This window comes from Aplidium turbinatum, chromosome 3 (assembly GCF_918807975.1).
Source record: "Aplidium turbinatum chromosome 3, kaAplTurb1.1, whole genome shotgun sequence".
Lineage (NCBI taxonomy): Eukaryota > Metazoa > Chordata > Ascidiacea > Aplousobranchia > Polyclinidae > Aplidium > Aplidium turbinatum.
Genome location: NC_137474.1, coordinates 1,570,424 through 1,591,028, shown reverse-complemented (window position 1 = coordinate 1,591,028; position 20,605 = coordinate 1,570,424). Strand labels below are relative to the sequence as shown.

The 20,605-nt window shown below is 36.7% G+C and overlaps 1 protein-coding gene across 1 annotated transcript; it reads left to right on the top strand.

Moving 5' to 3' along the window:
- Window positions 1-4,786: 4,786 nt before the first annotated feature.
- Window positions 4,787-11,689, top strand: LOC145766973 (uncharacterized). The gene is made up of 3 exons (XM_082578695.1): window positions 4,787-4,918; window positions 9,101-9,254; window positions 11,330-11,689. Exons 1-3 carry the CDS (start codon window positions 4,841-4,843, stop codon window positions 11,404-11,406), a joined length of 309 nt encoding a protein of 102 aa, XP_082434821.1. The 5' UTR covers window positions 4,787-4,840; the 3' UTR covers window positions 11,407-11,689.
- The last annotated feature ends 8,916 nt before the right edge of the window (window positions 11,690-20,605 follow it).

Sequence of the window (20,605 nt, the reverse complement as noted above, 5' to 3'; positions counted from 1 at the left end):
AAAGACTTCGAATAATCCTCAAATGAGCAAACAATCAATAGCGTTTGCTGCTATGTAGGCTATACATTGTAGTAACTTTACAATTGAAAACTTGATATCAGAGTATAACTACTTTTGTTTTACATTCAGCCATTACAGCAAAGTTAAAGCATGATAGTCTTCACAGCCATTCCAAACGTCCTCCCTGGTAACTCTGCAGCAACACCTTCCACAGCCAACATAGGGACAAGATCGGGCGATGCTGGTTCAGCTCCCGGAGGCATATTTACAAAAGGTTCCCTATTTTGTGCCTATCTCGAAAACTGACCAATCAGAAGCCGTATCGCTTTCTCACGTCAACTCATTTGCAAAGTTTCTTTGCGTGATTGCGTCGAGTTCGTAGGTTTTCTCCAAGATTGCCAGTTGTGCGGTTTTCCCCTGGAGTTAGGCTAGTTTTATTTCAAAGTCGCGGAAAAATGTTAGCAGTGGCGTTTTTTCTTGTTTTGTTTTATTTTCACAAAAAAAGCTTTGGCTATATTCTGGACTTGTTTCATCACTTTCGACGACTGGGCTACTTTTCAGTAGCAGTTGGGCTATAAATTTTAAAAACATCTGGCAACTTTAGTTTGCTCGCTGTTCGTGTCTGCTCTGCTGTCTGGCAGGCTAATCACTAGGCTAATACTGTGGCAGGCTATATCTCGTAATATTTTTGTATACTGTATATCAAATAATCACTGAATATACAATGTGCAGTAATGAACCGTGATGATTATCCAATTCTTACAATACATTTTATCTGCAATTTTAGATTTGGACTATCGGACAAAAAGAAAGCATTTCACCCCTACATCTCATTCCTATTATGTTGCAAACATTTCACTGAAGTTGAAATCTTGAAATTTTGACTTTATAATTTACAAATTTTGACTCATAACTTTCTGCGTTTGCAACCCAAATGCAAAATACAAAGCATATTAGAAATCAAACCGTTGGCGTTAAGTAAGGATATCTTTGTTTTTCTAATGAAATAAAAGAAAAATGTGGAAGACTCAACGACAAAATAAAAAACAAAAAATGGACAACAAATGTATTAGGCAAATAATAGATCAATAGCCGCCTCAAAATTGAATTTTTCGAGCTTTCGCCGAAGCAAAATCAGCGATAATATCTTCAAAATTAAGTTTTTGAACGTAATCTCTTTCTATAGAAAGAATCGATAGAGCTGATAGCCGATCATCATTCATGGTAGAACGTAAATACGACTTTATCATTTTGAGCTTTGAGAAACTCCTCTAGATTTATGAGGTAATAAATGTTACTAAAAATTGAACAACAGACGAAGTACAGGCTACAGCTATCCAACATCACGCAAGAAGCAACTCGAGCTTTTTAGCTGTTGTTATATCTTTAAATTTTTTAAGGTGTAGGCTACTAGCTGTCTCTTTGTAAATCATTTTCTTGTTTTACTTTTTCTTTATTTTTGCATTACTTCATTTCTCGTGCTGTGTGCACTGTGCAGCCTCATTTTTCCGCCCCTGGCGCAGAGCCAGAACCGCCAAGTGGCTGCTACGCCACTGCAGAGAAGTGCGCTGCATGGAACTTGTCTAAAGGATCAGTGTTCATACCTTTAAACAGGTTATATTGATCTATGGTCACAAAGAGCACGCTCTGCAGGAGCTCGTTGATAGGCTACCAATAATCTTACCACCTGGCATGATTCAAATGTAAACAGCTGCTCTTCATCCTGCTTAAATATGTCCTGCATATGATTGGAATATGATTGTCATCTTTAAGGATACTTTATTGGTAAGATGAAAACATAAACGTTATGCATAAAATTTATTTACTACAATTTATACTTCTTTAAGAAGATAGCCTACGTCAGATGGTGTAACATGACAGAGCACAATACCATGCAATAGTGACAATCAAGGAAGCAAGTAAATGATAAGATTGATGATACAAGCAATTTGAACAACGTAATTAATGCTTCCAACACTTTGATCAAATTTACCCAAGTCAAATATTCTATAGTGTAAATATCTACTTTATATCGCCATTTAGATTACGGTACACTATGTTTCGTGATATACACAAGTAGACGTAAATATACTTAATCAATGACTAAGACAGTTAATCATGCAAACAGCTATAGGCCTATCCCTTCGTAGATAGGGTGATTACTTATTAAAAGTCAGCATTTTGTGTCTGCTTCGTAAAGATGACCTGTATTTAATAAAATATATCACATGTTAAAAAAAAGAAATAAAAAATAAGCAAATACTTCTTCGAGATATGGCCATCAAAAATAGTCCGGAATGACCAGGAGATTATGTAGTCAAATCACAACACACTGATAAACAATCTACCCTGCCACAATAAGGTATTGCTAATCAATGAAAATTTGATCTTATTCAATAAGAATACAACAGCAACTTCACCAATACTCACTTCATACGATTGGCTGTAAATAAATGTGAAGTAAGCATACAATAAACATTACAGTACAATACCAAGCACGCTTGAAAAAACTGGGTGTATATGAGAGTAGCAACTCCATTGGCTGTGAGGTATAACAAATAACATAGGTGAAATGATGGTTGGTTATCAATGTTGCTCGAACTCTGGAACCGCACCCATGGTCTGAATGCATGCAGTAAATGTCTGTGAAGTGAGCCCAGAAAGGTTTATTTTTTTCCAAAGTATAAATAGATCTCTAGCTTTTCCCAAGAAGGTCAAACTCGGTTGTTGTTTGATTCCATCAGCTTCAATTGGAGAACACGTCTCATCTCTTTTTCGAAAAGCTGAAAAAATACAGTGCACATTAGCAATTTCTGAGTAGTGTACACCCATTGGTACACAACATACAATTTAGACCTAGGCCTACTATCCTCGCCTAAACGAACCTTTTTTGTCTCGAATTAAAGTCAGAAGACAGTGAATAAATGAGCAAAACTTATTTGCTGGGCCGTAATAAGTACTGTTGTCCTTCTACACAATTTCAATCTAATTAATTAAATTTAACAATCACACTAAAGCCATTCTTTTGATCTTATTCTTACCTTTTGTAGGTGTTGTAGCAGACATGATTTTCCACACATTTGCAATTAAATTTATGAAACAGGCAGCATCTTTTTTTCATTTCTTCATCTTTCGGAAATTAAAACATTGGTACTTTCACTGCAGTATTGCAAGACTTGTAACACAACACACAAACCCCATTTCACAAATATAGATTATTAAAGCACTGAATTAATCACAATAAAACCTAAATGAAAGATCCGATTAAAACCTTGGATTGCTACTAAAATTTAACATAAGTTATGTATGTATATACTTTTGTTTATAAATAACTTTCTGGACTACTAACAAGCTAGCCTTTTAGTTAGCCAATATTGATTTACTTCCTATTTTAGCCCAGGCCTACAGCTATAACCGTACAGAACCACTTTAGGGAGCAAAATGTGTGCAATTGTAATAAAACATTGCTTAATTCAGTGGCGTATTCTCCATACATGCACTGCATGCCTTACAATTCTGATGAAATCAGAAATCTTTCAAGGACAACGAATTTATGCGTAGAAATAGAAAATGTTAATAGCAGAACCTCCTCGCTCTCTTAATTTCAATATTTGAAACAGCTGTTCATTTTTAAACTTTGGCAACTTTGCTGCCCCTGGCAACCAGCCTAGACTATCTGTGGTTTTATTAGCCAGCTTGGAGAAAGATATTAATTGCACAGGCTTTCTCAAGTTTGCAACGTTCTAACCGCTTTACCAATTGCACAGGTGGTAGGCTACCTGAGAAGCCATGATGCCAGCAATTGCCTAGGTTAGGCTACCCCAAAAAAAAAAAAAAATTAACATTGCCAATTTGTCAGGCTCAATTTCACTTGCACCAGTAGGCTACCTAGGCTACAGTTAACTGACTAACTTGCTATAACTGCTACATCGAGTGCCAAGAAAAATACACTAACTCATTTTCCATTGATAATTATTTTATGCGCGCTTTCATTCATTTCATTTAACTGACTAACTTGCGAACTTTAACCTACCAGCCTGCTCCTGTACCAGACATTAAGACAACTAGCAGAAGACCAAAGAAAGAAAACGTAAATGACGCAATGACGTAAGAAAGCGATACGGCTTCTGATTGGTCAGTTTTCGAGATAGGCACAAAATAGGGAACCTTTTGTAAATATGCCTCCCGGAGTGTGCACTTGAACAGCCACACGAGACTAACTAGGTGAATATTTATCCATATTCCCAATCCCACAAGCAGGGTTTTATCCAAGGTTGATAAAACGATTCTAACCCAACTGTATATTATCCATAGTTCCGTACAAAGATTTAAACCTTATTGGCTTATCAATAAATATCATTGAGAATAAATCTTTATATGCACGGTAACAACAAAATGTGCCATACCAACGTAACGGAAGATACCAAATCACAAAATCGTCTGCAGACGTTGAATCAATGTAGAAATGACGGATTTTTGCTGTCTGGGGTAATGCTAATACGTTTCGTCAAAATTGCTTCGTGATTTATTGGCATATAAAGCGTAGCGTCTAAAATCTTTCACTTTTAGCTGATGTTGTATTTTTTTTTTCTGCAATCTATCTTGACATCGCTTTCGCACTATCTGAGCATCTCGATGGCATTGTTTGCTCATAAAGGTTTATCTCTTATGGTTTGTAAATCATACTTTCCTGAGCCATTTCTTGAAATAGCTTATGCAAACAAATTTAGATTATAAATAAGTTCCGGTCATAAAACTGCCATTGTTTTGTTATAAAAGAGCAACAGTGGAAAATTGTTTGCAGTTGGATTGTAATTATCTCGTCACAACGGAGGTAACAATGAAGTTGGCACTCTTGATCGCTCTGGGATGCATTGCTTGCGTTTGCTCTGCACCTCAGGAGGAACCGGACTTGAAGGTAAGCCAGAAATGACCTAATCCGTGTTATTATATAGTGATTTTTGTAGTTAGTATCTTTTTCGTCCCGGACGCGTTAATGACGAAAAATAAAATAATTGATGATTGATTGATCCATCGTAGATGCAAGTATCTCCTATGGCTATGCGCTTTACAAAACAGACAGTGCAGCCGTATAGAGACACAGCTGAGTTCATTATTACCCGAATTCATTCCATGATTAGAATTCAAAATCTCACCTTTAAACGATAACTTTAACTATCGTGTGGAAGTAATTGTTATACTTCTGTGTCCAACAAAATGCTTTGTTTCTTCCTTTGTAGGCGCTAAATTCATGGGCTGTATATTTTGTTCACTGCATGTCTGTATCAGCAATGAAAGTAAATTGATCTGAATTTCGTAAACTTAGGCTATTGCTACAACGGTTTATACAAAATTTGTGATTCAAATTTTCAGAGAATCATTTATTTCTGTTGCAATTGATTTGAACAGCATTTGCTGATATATATAAAGGTGTTGCAACCGTGCCATATTTTAAACTGATTGTCCTGGTTTGACATCATGCACGTTATAATGTCCTCGTTTTGTCGCTTCTACCTTTTTCTAGACCTCTGCTCTGTTTGGCGTATATTGTTTTTCGTTGTGGTGGTCAAAATAAAAACAAACTAAACTGAACTGTTGTCAGATCAGGCTTCTAATACGATGTGCCTGAAGAAGTCAGAGGTGTCTGATTGACGAAGCGTCGGAATAAAAGCAGATTATCACCTTTATACATCTTGTGATAGTTCAACTTAGTTTGCACCATAAGAACGTACAAAAGATGCAATTTTGTACATCTACTGATCTCCCATATGAACTCCCTGCATTCTGCTTTGTCTTTTGTTTTACTAATACTTCCGGCATGCTTTTCATTCCCGTAATTTGTTTGATACTGTATTGTCAAAATATTTCATTTTTTGTCGTCCCTTTGTTTTTTTGCCTTGCACCATTCCAGTCAACATTAAATTTTCCAACGAGTTGCTTCTTGCTATGCGTCCGAAGTCTTAATTTTTCTGAGGTTGGTCTTGTTAATGCCTATTACTTTGTTAACATAACAGTAGTCTATATATTATTATCTTTCCTGGTTTACCAACCAGTATACAAAACCACACGATCGATTTGGTTAACAATAAAAGGGAAAGGCTTTTGCTCTGCAGTGGGCTACCACAGGCGGAAAACAACGGAGCTTATATCTCATGTAAATGTAGGAGATATATTTGTTCATTGTTGCTATAATACTGACAGTGTTGGGCGCGATAACTCATTTTTCAGTTAAGCGATAACGATAATCGATAAACGAAAAATGCCTAAAGCGATAACGATAAACGATAAATCAAAAAAAAGTTAAGCGATAACGATAAACGATAAATTATCGCCGATAATGTCCGATAACGATAATTTTTTTTTTGTTGATTAGCGCTGCCCCATCCCATGCAGCACGAACTGTTTTTATCAACATGACGAAAAATCGAACATAATGTACTGTAAAGGGACAAAAAATTTTGTAAGTTATGCATGAATAGAATCGCAACAGCGGCAGTAGGTATCGAATCTTCAACCTCTTGATCCAGAATCAAACCACTGAGGTAACCGCCGTGCTTATAATTATACCTTCAGATACAGTGGCGTATTTAGAAAGTTTGTTAGGGAGGGGCCAAGACATTGTGTCAGTCAGCCGCATAGCGGCTGACTCAGCGGCTGGAGGCCAATAGGGGTAGTCTCAACGGTAGTACATGGAAAACTCAAATTTGGTGAAAATGGTTGTTAATTGTTTCAAATTTTTTCTACTTGGGTAAAAATTAGACTTGTTTGATCCTTTAAATAGGGGGAGTATGCTATACCAAAATGTCATATGATGCGTCAGAATGGGGGGAGAGGGTTAGTTGAAGCCGTCAGATAGGAGGGGAGGGGGTCCAAAATCAAGAGCGAATCCGTAGAAGTAAGTTACTGTTCCAATCAATGAACCAACAAAAGATATCAAACATTTCAGAACATAAACAATAAGTTAGTCCTTCCGACCTCGAATAGCCTACCTTTTGAACATTCTCGGTGATTCACAATGACAATTTACAGTTTAATGCGATGGGTGCGCTTGGCAAATATATCAATGACTGCATCATACTCGAGTATAATATCCTTGCTTAAATACATCTGAGCTAGACCATCCAAACGTGGCTCGGTCATGGTCGTGCGGTAATAGTTTTGCAGGTAGGCTACTTTAGTGAACTGAAACATCGCTCATTGGAGGCAGTTGTAACTGGAAGCGTAGCAAAGATTCGAAGTAATCTATGGATAATTGCCGAGTTATTCAACAGCTTGACACGCATCCACAAAAGTCGAATGTATTTTATCCACAGAAACTGCAAGCCAATTCGCTCTTAGTAATTTAATAGTACAGTAGCTGCAAAGCAATTGCTTGGTTCAACATCCAGCATTTCATGGTAGGCATGGTAGAAGTCGAAAATCTCGTCGATCGGGCAGTTCTCATCTTCATGAATCAATGAAGGCAGATATATCATGTGCTGACTTTAAAAGCTAGCGAGCAGTGCTCATTGGATCTCTCGTGAATTTGTGCCATGCAATTGTCAAGAAAAGGAAGAAAAACTGTTTGTTTGAAATAGATCTCCGCGGTTTCAGCTGGAATGTTAGGTCAATGTTGCTGTCTAGGTGCTCTCCGCGGCATTCGGATTTCTTCGCCAAAAACTGAGCAAGTCTTGCCAAAAGTTTGTGAAAAAGCCTATTATCGCCCCTTAGGTCTTGTGACACAGTTGCGCAGGATGAATCACCCAAGCAATTATGTCTTGTGCTACAACTTTTTTTTGCAAAATTTATGATTTTTTTTACCTGATCATTAGGGGAGGCCATCACCCCTTATCCTCCCCCCTAAATACGCTACTGTTCAGATACCAGTTGGATGCTTTTATCAATTGAGTTACACTGCCGCTGACGTGCAGTAGGCAAAATAATTAAATCAAATGAAAATACCATAAAAAATTCCAAACTTTGTATTTTGCTTTCTGCTTCAAAGGCTGTTTACAGCAAAGTCGGCAATAATTGAAAAAATTCCAAAAAACGCAAAATGCTTGAAAATTTATCAGTAATCTTAAGCGTTATTGGTAGTAAAATTGTGCATACTGTGAAATTCATCAAGCTTGTCAAATTAGTCGTGTTTGTTCAAGAACAATAACATAATTATCGTAATTTACTGATAATTTCAGATAATTTTTTCTGTTTTCTTTGTGAACACCATCATTAAAGCAATGGCAGAAAGCTGAGTTGTTGAGATAAGAATTACAATATAAGGCACTGTATTAGTGGGATTAAAATATTTGATTGAGCGTTGGCTATGTCGCATAGGTAAATCGTCGTCGTATCCAGGCTTACGCCAGGTGGTTGAAGATTTAGATTAAGTGGACGGGAAGGCAAGGAAGCCAATCTTCATGTCCACCTTCAGGCATGCCTTTAAGTGTCCTGCGAAAGACAGTGCAAAGTAGTTGATGTTGCATGCATTTCATTGCATTGCAATTTGCAACTCTAAAAATGATTGTGTTGTCAGGGCCTTCGCTGCAGGGGGCATGCCCCTCCCATGACAACGACCTGAGCACACACACTTCAGGCACTGAAGAAGAACTGGTTATAATTTTAGTTTCATGAACTAGGTGGCTAGTAAAAATATTACTTTTCATGTTCTTTCCACTTGTGTGTTGATCCGAAATAAAATTTATCGGCGATTAATTATCGGCGATAATCAAATATTGCCTTTGGCGATAACGATAAACGATGACTGAAAAAATAATTAAGCGATAACGATAAGCGATAAAAATTTATCGCCGATAATCATCGCCGATAAATTATCGCCGATAATGCCCATCACTGAACTGTGTTATAGATGGTAAACAGCTGAGCAATATTATTATATGTAGCGCCACGCAACAATAATAAGCCATTGCAACGCAAAGCAATTATTGTCTTCAGGAGTATGGGACAGCAATAAATCCATCAACAAATTTATTGATTATTTGTTTGAAGGCTCAAGCAAAATATAAAAAAAATTGCTGACTGTCCCATTGTTGCTCACTCGAATTATAGTTTGTAATTGTAACCGAATTCAACCAAGTTACCGGATTATCTTATTACTTTGTAGAAAGTGGAATTTTCGGAGAAAGCAATATATCAGTTAAAGAAGGCGAGCCTGCGCGCAATATCTGACCTTTGTTTCGGCGACGAGGTCGACCAAGACATCTATGACGTCATCTGTAAGAAAGCCATCGCGAACTTAAACTCGCCCAAAAGCGCAGGTACAAACAATGGCTTCTTTGAAACAAACAAGGTGTTACGATGCTTCTTAAATCATGAACGGATTAAGTGTTGTATAATTATTAACCTATAAGGGCGTGCTTACAACAATACACAGTGGTGGGTGGCATATCTCGAGTTTTAATCAATCGGTTATCATCGGTGGTAATTATTTAATCACTGGAAACAAGCATAAGGTTTCTATAAGTATCATGCAAAAGACTTTCCAAAAAATATTCCATCGGTGTCAGGTTTGTTGATTTTTCGTAAAAACAAATCTCGTCAGGGCCGTTGAGAGGAAAATTTAGGCCCGGAGCAATTGAGATCCCGGGGTCCAAAATCAAGGCAATTCTCAGAGAACAAGCTATAAGCCAATCCATAGAGTACGAGATAGTTTCTTCTAGTTTCCAGACCCATAAAATCATCTCGGGTTCAATGGCATCCCCTGAACCCCCTTGTCAACACTGGTGAGTGTCGTTGTGCTGCCCCACAGTGTCTTTACTTGGTATTGGAAGTTTAGTACTGTTTTTGTAACTGTTTAATAGTTCCGTTAGTAATAAAAACACTGTGGAACGACAAGGATCCGTAGCGAATTCCAGTAAACGGACCTGTCCTCTGCGGACCAATATTAAATGTTTCCCTAACCGATGGTAGACAGACAAGCCCGACCTGAAGGGCTTATTCAGTCCCGACCTGAAGGGCTGTGGAGTTGTGCGAAAATTATACGACCCGGACCAGGGCCTCTGAGAGAAATTTTCACTAGGGATACGAAGAGTCATTCCGGGCCCCCTTTGTCTTGGGCAAAAAGTGTGATGTTTGCTTAGGCGTATTGCACACCACACAACATTTTACTGCAGAATTGGACATCTGTGCGCAATAATAGTATCAGGCTGCATTAAAACTATTATTTTGTGTTGTGCATATCATGTGATCTGTTCCTCGCCAATTTGAGTTTCCTGCATTGAATTCTTGTGTCAGTTGTTGATGGTGCTGTTGAGAGGTGTCGCTTATTGTACATCTTTAATGTAAAATTTTTAAATTCATTTTTTTGTTTCTCTTAGATGTAGCTTATAATTATTTCTGAAGAGGACACTATGTGGTGTCGAAAACGTTGGATTTAGTAGTTTTTTCATGGTTTTTTTGTGTGTTAATGTTAAATTCGTTAACGTCACTGAGTGTTATATGTATCTGGTACAAGCTAAGCTCTCTACCAAAGCTCAAACATAACATCTTGTTAAAACATAATCAAGTTAATCATCTGACCAATCCTAACCTTTCTTCACTAACTTTTGCATTCATCACATGCCCTGCACTAGCAGAGGTGAAAGAGAGAAGTCACTTTTTTTGATTCTCCTGCTTTAACTCCGAAATTCATTTTGAAGTGAAGTAAGCGTAAAACTACCTTTGTCTAATAGTTTTTAAAAAACAAAAAAAAAACACCCGGGATTTTCTCAAACCTGCTTTTGCTACACTATGCCCCTCTCCCCCCAGGACAGGAGAATAACTAAATTTTATGATTTAATTTAGGGGGCTTTTAACAGAACATTTTTGCACGTAAAGCAGTAAATTACCACTTTGGGCCCCTAATTTGCTCGCAAAGCACTCGATTACCTTTCTGGGCCATTTTACTAGATTACGGGCCCCCCAGGACTAAAGAATAATAACTTTTATGCTTGAAATCAGTCGTTTAGGATGGTTTTAACCAAACATTTTTGCGCGTAAACTATAAAATCACAATTTCGGGCCCTCCAACAATCACAGTCCTGGGCCCTCAAGAGTACGCCGTACCCTCCGTAGCCCCCTCTCATAGGCCTTGACCCGGAATGCTCGATTTATAACTGGCCAACTCAGGCTTCAGTGTTGCCAGATTTTAAGCTTAGCTGCCATAGTAGCTTCAAAAAAGCCAATATGGCAACCCTGTGACAAACCCTGATTGGCGGAGCGGAATCGAATTAATTAATCGCTTTGTACACATATATTTTAGCGGCAGGTTTTTCTAAAGACAACTCACCAAACTCGTGAAATGCACAAGCAACATTTAAGTAACATCTTTTAACACTAATTGTATATTTTTTAGCCGTCACCAGGCAGAGCGCCAACTGCATAAATTGTGAGGTAGCGGATCCTATATGCTGGGATGATTGTCCGCAGTGAGCGCTGAAGAGCCATGCAATGACCCACACAAGACGTTGAAGATGCTCATTCTCATCTAAACAAATCCGTCTTTTTACATTGGTCTAACGTCTGCAGACGCTGATTCAACGTACAAAGGACGAACTTGTTAACTGGGTTTGCAAATTTGTTGTGTGTATAATGCAATGTGTGTTGCGAGTCTGTTCCATTTCGTTGGAACCGTTCACGTTCCCTCTGAATACAACAGTCAGTGAATAAATTCCACCCAAGCAAATCTAATGAGACTTTTTTGTGAATCACTTGTTGTCTGTATATTGTCGTCAGTTTTGCGAATATTTATCGTCAGCGGATAAGGCGCTCGCTTTCCAATCATGTAATCCTGGTTCGACTCTAAGCCGGTTGTTTAAAAGCACCGCTCACCTTTACCCAGGGTGTAACAAATTGGGTGAGCGTAGTTGCTGAAGTAAAGGCGGCCGAGAGAAAGGAACTGGCCATCCTACTCTCGTTAGTGCCGAAGGCTTAGTATAATGAGAACCATAATATTACTATCAGGTCTTTCATTGAATGTCTGTCATTTTATTGTGCCATGGCAAAAATATTTACAGGGACAGCTTTGAAACTGTCTCGGCTTCACAATTGAGTTGGTTTCATGCTTTCAGTCAAACTGCCGGCCGCCAGGCTACAATTTCAATGACATCGATTCTAACAGAGTTGTGCAGACTGATATAACCTACAAGACAAGTGTAATTGAATATGTTTACAGCTCAATCTTTCCTATAATTTAAAGTAAACAAATTTTAATCAAATACTCCCAATCATTAAAAACATTTTTTCAATCCTACGTCTGCAACTCTTGTTATTCTACAGGCGTTAGGGATGCCTACACGGTCGATGCAGATATTGTTATTCAAAGGATTAAATGTATTTATTTGTGGATTTTATGAGCAAAATCAAAAGTAACCTACTACCATAGGCTATTTTTCAGAATTCCAACTCAACTGTTGAATCCAAACACGTTTTAAAAAGTCGAATTGAAGTTAAAGGTCGGCAAATTGACTGCTATTAGCTTAACTTTTTATAACTCTAGTTGTCAAAATGACCATTAAAGGTCGACGACTTAATCCACGAGGGCCTATAAAAGAGCAAGGGCCCTCATAAACTTCCTTTATTCTGCGAGTTTTGTAATTTGCTAAACAAATCTACTAAGTTTTCTGCTATCACCAACCACTTCATTCAACGTTGCCGGAATGTATTTAAATGTCAAAACTTTTCTGTCGCAAGCACCTGGTTTGACGGCAAGATGGACTAGGATTGCCATGCTTCCTTTATGACGTCACAATCCGGTCACGCAACGGTAGAAAAAGATGCTATTGAGGTCATGACCTTCTCTTGTGACAACAATAAGTTAAAATACCTCAGGCCGTCCACATAGGAAGGGAGATGAACGAGATGTATTTTATCGAAGACAAACGACAAGAGGTTTTTAAGTGTATTGTGGCGATAAGGGAACAAGCTCGAGTGGTACTGCTTGCGTTGGATAAATGGCTACAAATGTGGAGATATTTTGAAAGTAGAAAGACCAAGCTTACGTGCTGTTTTCGTGATGTCTTTGTCGATGTTTATTTCATGCTCTCATGGGCTTTCTCTCAAAGAAGCAACTTTAATCCCAAGAGTGACTGTCAGCTCCTCAATCACCCTCCTTATTGTTTACGGATGGATGGATGGATGGTCATTTTATTTTTGTTTGGATGCGAAACGCCGAAACACACATAAAACAAAAACTGACAGTGTGCATCCAATGAGAGAGTGCGAAAGACCGTAGCCCTGAAGGCGTAGGAGGTCGTCGAGTCTGCACTCTCTCATTCAAATAGTTACACAAAAGAAAGTATTGCGTTGATAATATTGTTGCAAATTGACACAAAAAAGAAGAAGGAAGGAAGAACAGAAAAAACAAAACAAATACAGATACTACAAACAATAATAACAATTAACATAGTCAGGTAGTGGATGTCGTTTTTATAGCTCTTGATTATTGAAGAAGTGTATTTTGCACATTTTACTGAAATATTTGAAGCCTTTGTTCATGTTTTTTTTCATATTTTGAGGTAAATTGTCCCATACCTTGATTCCCATGCATTTTAAACTTTTTTGAAATAATTGGATATTTGCCAGTTTAGTATAAAGTGAATTGGAACTTGAACGTCGGGTGTTATACGAATGAATAGATGATACATGTGTAAAGAAAGTTTTGAAGTTTTCCGGTAGTTTATTATTATAAAATTTGTACATAAATTTGCTTATTTCTAGTTTATAAGTAGAATTAACAGTTAGTATTTTATTTTCTTGATAGAGTGGCAGTAATTTAGTTTTCATTTCAAATGCTCCTGTAACGATTTTAATTATCTTATTTTGTCTAACCTGAATTCTATTCAAGTATTTTGTGGGTGCGCATCCCCAGTTGATAATTCCATATTGTAGGTGCGAGTGTACAATGCTATAATAAATATTGATTAGAACTTTTCTAGTAGTGAATTTTCTAAGTTTGCTGAGTACGCCTGAAGAAGAGGATAGTTTTTTGGAGAGGCTATCAATGTGTTTATTCCAGTTGAGTTTGTTATCTATTGTGATTCCTAAGTAGCGCGTGTGGTCAACTTCTTTAATTATTGTATCATTTAATTTTGTTTGCATATCGGAGAGTGTAGTCTTTTTATTGTTAAAGAGTATGTAGTTAGTTTTACTCAAGTTGAGTGTCAACTGATTGTTATCAAGCCAAGTGTAGAGTTTACATAATTCTTTATTCATTATCGGTTGGAGGTTGCTGGTAGTTTTTTGAGCCAAATAGAGAACTGTGTCATCAGCATAGAGTAGAGTTTTCAAATTAGTTGCATCGGGAAGATCGTTTATGTAAACTGAAAACAAAAAGGGCATATGTAAAGCTGGCATATGTAAAGTAAATAACAAGAAGTTGTTGGGCTTGAAACGGACAAATTAGGTTGGCTTGACTTTAATAGTTTTAGACACGTTTGAGGTGGTAGAGACATAGAGCAAAGCCATGGTTGAAATTCTATCTTTAGGTCAGTTTCGATTGAAAGGATAATTCCATTCCTAGAGCTTGGGGTTAGCTGCTGGTTTCAATCGTTAGATTAGGTTGGTTGCAGCTCAAATTTTTTGGGAAAAAAATACAATTTCCAGGTGTGCGTTTGGTGGTTCAATATGAATTTTAGATATTTATGAAATAAGAAATGCTGCTTTAAAAATGTTAGATGCAAAACTTTAGAAAAGCTTAAAATTTTGCGTAATTTACAGGCTCAACATAAAGTTTAAATCGTAAAATATTTTAACATATTTGCAGCACTTCTGGTATGAAATTGCAAAAGAATTTGAAGGTAGTTTTTCCTTTTTATTAATTGCCAACGCACAACTTTTGTTGCTCATTTTGCACAATTGTAATCATCAAATCAGTCCATTGTTGCATTGATTCAACATCAACAGACGTTGAATCAATGCAAAAAGATTGACTAGTGGCTGGTATAGCAATGTGTACCACAGAGAGTATTGTTAGTGCTTGATTGACGAATTTCAAACCAGAGCAGAAAAAACTTGTTTGAGGCAGGGGTCACCAAGCTACAGCCCGCGGGTCGGAACCGGCCCGCAAACTGATTTCATCCGCCCGCCACGTGCTGCAGAAATAACAGCTGCACTACAACTGTTAAGGAAAAAAAGTTACCAAACTTTTTGTAAAGGACTGACGTTGCTGTTTATCATTAGGCCACCAAACTGGGGACAGCCTAGGCCAAATTTGGAAAAATGTAATGTTTTTTCAAGAGCACGATGCCCTGTAGTGTATCACAGCAGGGGATAAATTTACCAGCAACCTTTCGATTTTTATCACAACTTTGCTATTCCACCGCTGACTTTGTTATTTATTGTGCTCAATTCAAGTCAATGGAGACTCTAAATAGTTGTATATCTTTTCGCAATTTGCATCCGGCCCGCAGCTGTTAATCTCGCAGCAATCCGGCCCTCAGAGATAAAAGTTTGGTGACCCCTGGTTTGAGGTTTTAAGCCACTAAGCGTAGTTTAGACCAGCTCAATGGCCGAGGGGTTCGTCTTCGGTTCTAATGCTAATCGGCGTGCGTTCGATTCCAGATCGGGTCATAACAAAGACTTTAATAACGGCACCGATTGTCAAATTTCTTGCATTTTATAACGCAGTGAGGATAAGTTGGGTGATAATGTGATGACATCGTAAAAATGATGTAAAATTAAAAATGATCCCTGTCGCTAAAAGACCTTAGCAGTTGTAGAGCGATAACAAACAAACCAGAGCATTATTATTAAGTGTAGTGTAGTTTAGTTCAACTTAGCGTTTTGATCTTTATTCTGGCCAATTTGAATATTTTTAGTTGAAATAAAAACTTTTCGCCACTTTAAAACCAGAACGACCGAAGAAGATGTAATAGACATTTTGCTTATGACGTCACAAATGTTTACAACTGCAATCTCAGAATGTTGAATTGATGTAAATTTGCATGAGTCTTTATTTTTCGACAAACTCTGCAAGAAGTTACGTTAAAGATTAAATGGCCTGTGGGATGGACATTTTTCGAATTTGCCAGAAAACAAACAAAGAATTCCATCATCGAAAACGTGTAATAAAAACGTCTTTAAAATAAATAAAACGCCGGGTTCCTTCGAAGCAAACCACTCTGACAACATTAGGTTTGCTTAGATGTTTTCTGTCAACCCTAATTTTAAAATCAAAGCTAATATCAGGTCACAGATTAAACAGCGATGCAGCTACTTCTGCTCTGTTGAGATTAACATTTTTAAACTTCATCGGATTAAAACGATATTTGCCAAGGGTGAACTTCACATCAAATTACGAAATTAATATGTTTGAGGTAGGCTTTGATAGCAGTGAGATAACTCAGAAGAAGGTGTCGATTGAAAAGATTGGCGTTTAGATTGACAGTGAACAATTAGCCACAGATCGATTTTAAACGCGATATAGTTCGATCAAAAAAAAAATTGATTATATTTTTACTTTCTAAAACTATGAATATTAGAAATAAGATGCATTGCAATTGCATTAAAAGTTGCTTCAGAAATGATAGATGAATTAGTTGGAAGATCTCGCGTCTATTATGACAGCAAACATAAACAACAACTGTACCACCTACTTGTACCGCTCATAACTCTGCAACAAATTTGGTAAGTTGTTTGAAATATTACTTTATTTCCACAAGATAATAATGGTGACAGTTTTAGTTTAAAAAAGTACAAAGAAATAAGTAGAAAACAATATGATACATCAAGTACAGAACTAATGGTTCATGGCTTACCTACTGTGCCTACATAATCGCGTCGATTACGTCACAGTTGTTGATTGTTGTAAAACGGCCCAGAGCGGCAAACCATAGGCAAACCCATTGTTCTTGTCTATTTTGCAACGAAGAGTCAACAACTTGACCTACCACTTGTTTGTTTCGAGAAAATCTTTTTGTCCGGGCAGCGCCATAATTGAGTTACATCAAAAAACTTCTGTGATGTATTTTCTTGCCCGAACTTAAAAAACATCAAACGATTTTCTTCTGCGACGTGTGAAATGTCAAAGCCAAGAAGGAACTAAGCGATTTGTGGCTTTTCAAGGCGACTGCAAGAGAACAATCACAAACTATGCTTGCTTGAATCGCTTAGAAGCGCTGTGTCCAGACATCAGCCAGCAAAATACAACTCGCCAGACAAAGTCCTGGCTTTATTTCTACCACAGCTGGTTCGTTATAATAGACGCAGGTAAAACATGTGTTAGCTAAATTACATGGAGATTTTTTAAGAAAGTGCATCTGTTATATTGCATCTTTTATATGCAGTTTGTTCAATGTAACCTTCCGGTTTTTTTTTTGATTACCAAAACAACATTAGACTACAAATCATGAACTGTGAATGAAGAAGGCAGTTTGTTCAGTCACAATGCGTTTAAAGAAACGTTTCAAATGTGAGATGTTTTTCGTTGAAATGCAGGTAGTGGCGCAATGATAAGTTCAGCTCTTTCTATTGTGAGAAAAGAAAAAGCAATTTTTCCAAGCAACTTCTAGTGTAAAGGGTAGAGGAGCATTTCAAAGAGTTTACGAAACTTTAATTTGAAAGATTTTATTCGTTAAAAAAAAAATTCATTTTGATCAAAAGAAGCTCGTTGGAAGTAACCTTAAAGAAAAATTAGAAAAATAGTTTTATAGAAAACAAAATTTTGATTCAAAATATTTTCGAACAGTCTTAGCAGGTGGCCATTGCAAATGGTGATGGCTGCATATGGCGACAAGACAATGTCAGCGCAATCCTACATTGTATATATATTATCGCGAAATCTTTTAATCAATTTTTTGTATTTTTGAATATTCGTTATCTCCAGCGATCTTCTTGATTACCACCTGCAAACTTTGGCATGAAAATTTAAACAGTTTGTGTTCTGAGTTTTTTTCAGAATTTAATGAATCAAAGTCAGCAAATCAACTATTTTGTAAATTGATTCAACGTCTGAAGAAGTTAAATCATTGTAAAATAACGGTTGATTTGCTGTCTGGGATATTATGTACATTCCTACAACTTGGCTGTGATCACTGCGTTTTTCATGCAGCCTACTTGTAATGGTTGCATTTAAAACACAAAGAAAAAATGATCGAAAAATTTTTTTTCGGTCTTGTTCAATTCAAGTTCCGTATTGTTGCCCAACCTTGCAAGTGGGTGACGACTAGAAGCAAATCCGGTGCTTTTGTCACAGTTGAAAGTTAGGCCGAGTCTCCGAGTCGGGTTTGGCATGTTTAAAAAATATTTGAACGAAACTCGGGTTAGAACTTTGAATTTTGGATTTGCATATTTTGATTTAGTTGCTTTGCCGATTCTATTCATTTAGAAAGCTTTTGAATTTCAACTGAATTTTTGGGTCGGTTTTTAAATAGTTCTGCGCACAAGTTTCTTTGCTCCCAGTTTGTTGTTTTGATCAGAAAAGACAGTTGATGACAAAGAGTTTTAAGTTGAAAGCGAAACAGCGTTTGATCGAACAGTTTAACTATGAAACATCTTTATGTTAAGAAATTTTACTCAAAGAATTGATTCTCTTTGAAGAAAACCTATTTTGGGACCTTCAACAAACTGCGTGGAATAGGAATTGCGCTACTTGTTTAAATGTAAATATCAATCTAGTCACGTACAAAATGAGCTGAAGACGTTGAGCTTTTTAAGGATTAGGCGGCAGAGTTTGGAATTACTGAGCAAAACTGAAAACAACCTTATTGTTGTTGTGTACGTTAAAGTACAATGTTTGTTACAATATTGGAAGTTCATATTGATTTCCATTTTATACGATAATGACATGTCAAGCATATAGAAAGATAAAACGAGTGCGATATATCATTCTAGTTACTCATCTGTCCTACCTTTGACTTTCTGAAAGATTTGACAAGATGCTTTTAAGATAAAAATTTTCTCATGATATAAAAGACCTGGCTGTCAACATAAGGCGAAGACCACATAGACAATATCGTGGTCTAGCATAGGCTACGCCAAAAGCTTTTCATTCATGAAATAACAAATCAGTTCTATCCATTGTTTTCGTCACAATTGAAGGCTACAACACTTCTGAAAAAATTTCTTAAAAAAACATTCAAATATTTAAACACGTGCCTTTATGTTAAATTAATGTAACTTAGTACTTCAAAATTGTTTAGTGTCCAGTGCGAAATAACGCGTAGATAAATACAGTAAGTATTTATACATTTCGAAAATAAAAAAGTAATAGATGCACATTAGGTATGCAAACATGGCAATGCTTTTAAAATGCCTCTGAACGCCAAGACGTTGATGCAGTCTCAGGTTTAAGTGATAAATCTTCTACATATTTGCTGAAGCTAAGTATCCACCGCCTATAAATTGTTATTTGAACAGATGGTTAAACATATTCTTTGAAAGTTGTAATGCATAGTTACATAGCGGAATCAAATGGCTTTATTTAACATCAATGTAACATTCTAAAACTACGACTCAACACACAAAACACAGTCTCAAACTAAAAAGGTCAAAACCGATTATGACGGACATACACCATTGTGAGAAGACGCGTAATTAAGGGAGGTATTGAGAATGGCACCCCCCCCCCCGCATATGTCAGACGTTACAAATTGTACACCAGCAAATTATACACTAGCACTGGTTGCAGCACTGGATGACTATGACTACATGCAGAATGATATAACTGTAATGATACTTCCCTGATGTGATTGCCGCCACAAAAATAATAATCCTGATCTGATGAACACCCGAACCTTAAAAATTTTCATTAGTTAATACTTTTTGTATTATCAACCAATCCGTCAATCAACCACAAAAACGAAATGTAAGAAACTACAAAATATGGAAATTTTTTAACTTATTGTAATTTTTAGTTTTTTGGAACTAAAACCATTTGATGACGTTAAATCTTCTTCTTGAGATGAACATAAGGAAAGGAACCGATTTAAGCGTCGATTTGTTTTTCTAATGTAGTTTTATAGCGGAAGTCAATAACTTGTCCATGCGTTTAATGACATCACGATGAAAGATGAGATTTGTTTAAAGATTTTCTCATCTTTTTCGCTTGTGACTTAATTGATTGATTGTAGGTTACCAGTAAACCCCTGAAGCTTAAGAGATATATCAGCTTAGTAGCTGTCTGCGTCTATAGGAACAAAATATGAGGAGTCTTTTTATTTGATCTAGGATCAATGTCAGATTATTCTAATGATTGCATTAAGGTTTCGTTTGTCAATATTTAAATCAGTTTAACATCAAAAGGCACAAATTTACGTGAAATAAAGTCATAAGTTATCATCGCAAACATTAAAGTAAAGATGACAGGAATTCTATCTCACGCGGCGAGATGTAACAATGCCAGCCGCTATTTGTGATTGTTAGTGAAAAGTTGGAAGGACGTGACTGGGAAGAATTTCAAACAACTTTGAATTTTAAATATTTGAGTTTTTGAGAAACGTTTTGAAACTTTCAATTCAAACTTTTGCAAAAAGTTTTAAAGCTGCTATTAGAGAAGTGAATCTAAACTTTTGATCGAGAGACAAAAGAAAGTAACAAAGCTTAAGATGCCCATGAACTTAAAAAATGTTAAATTGTATGTAACTACAGTAGTTGTTTATTTTTTGTATTTACGATTTACCACCCAGTGGCGGAT

Excerpts from the sequence above, each read along its gene's own strand:
- LOC145766973 (XM_082578695.1), top strand. The coding sequence starts at position 4,841 with ATGAAGTTGGCACTCTTGATCGCTCTGGGATGCATTGCTTGCGTTTGC. Across the intron at positions 4,919-9,100 it reads AGGAGGAACCGGACTTGAAG|AAAGTGGAATTTTCGGAGAA; the intron begins GTAAGCCAGAAA and ends ATTACTTTGTAG. Across the intron at positions 9,255-11,329 it reads AAACTCGCCCAAAAGCGCAG|CCGTCACCAGGCAGAGCGCC; the intron begins GTACAAACAATG and ends TATATTTTTTAG.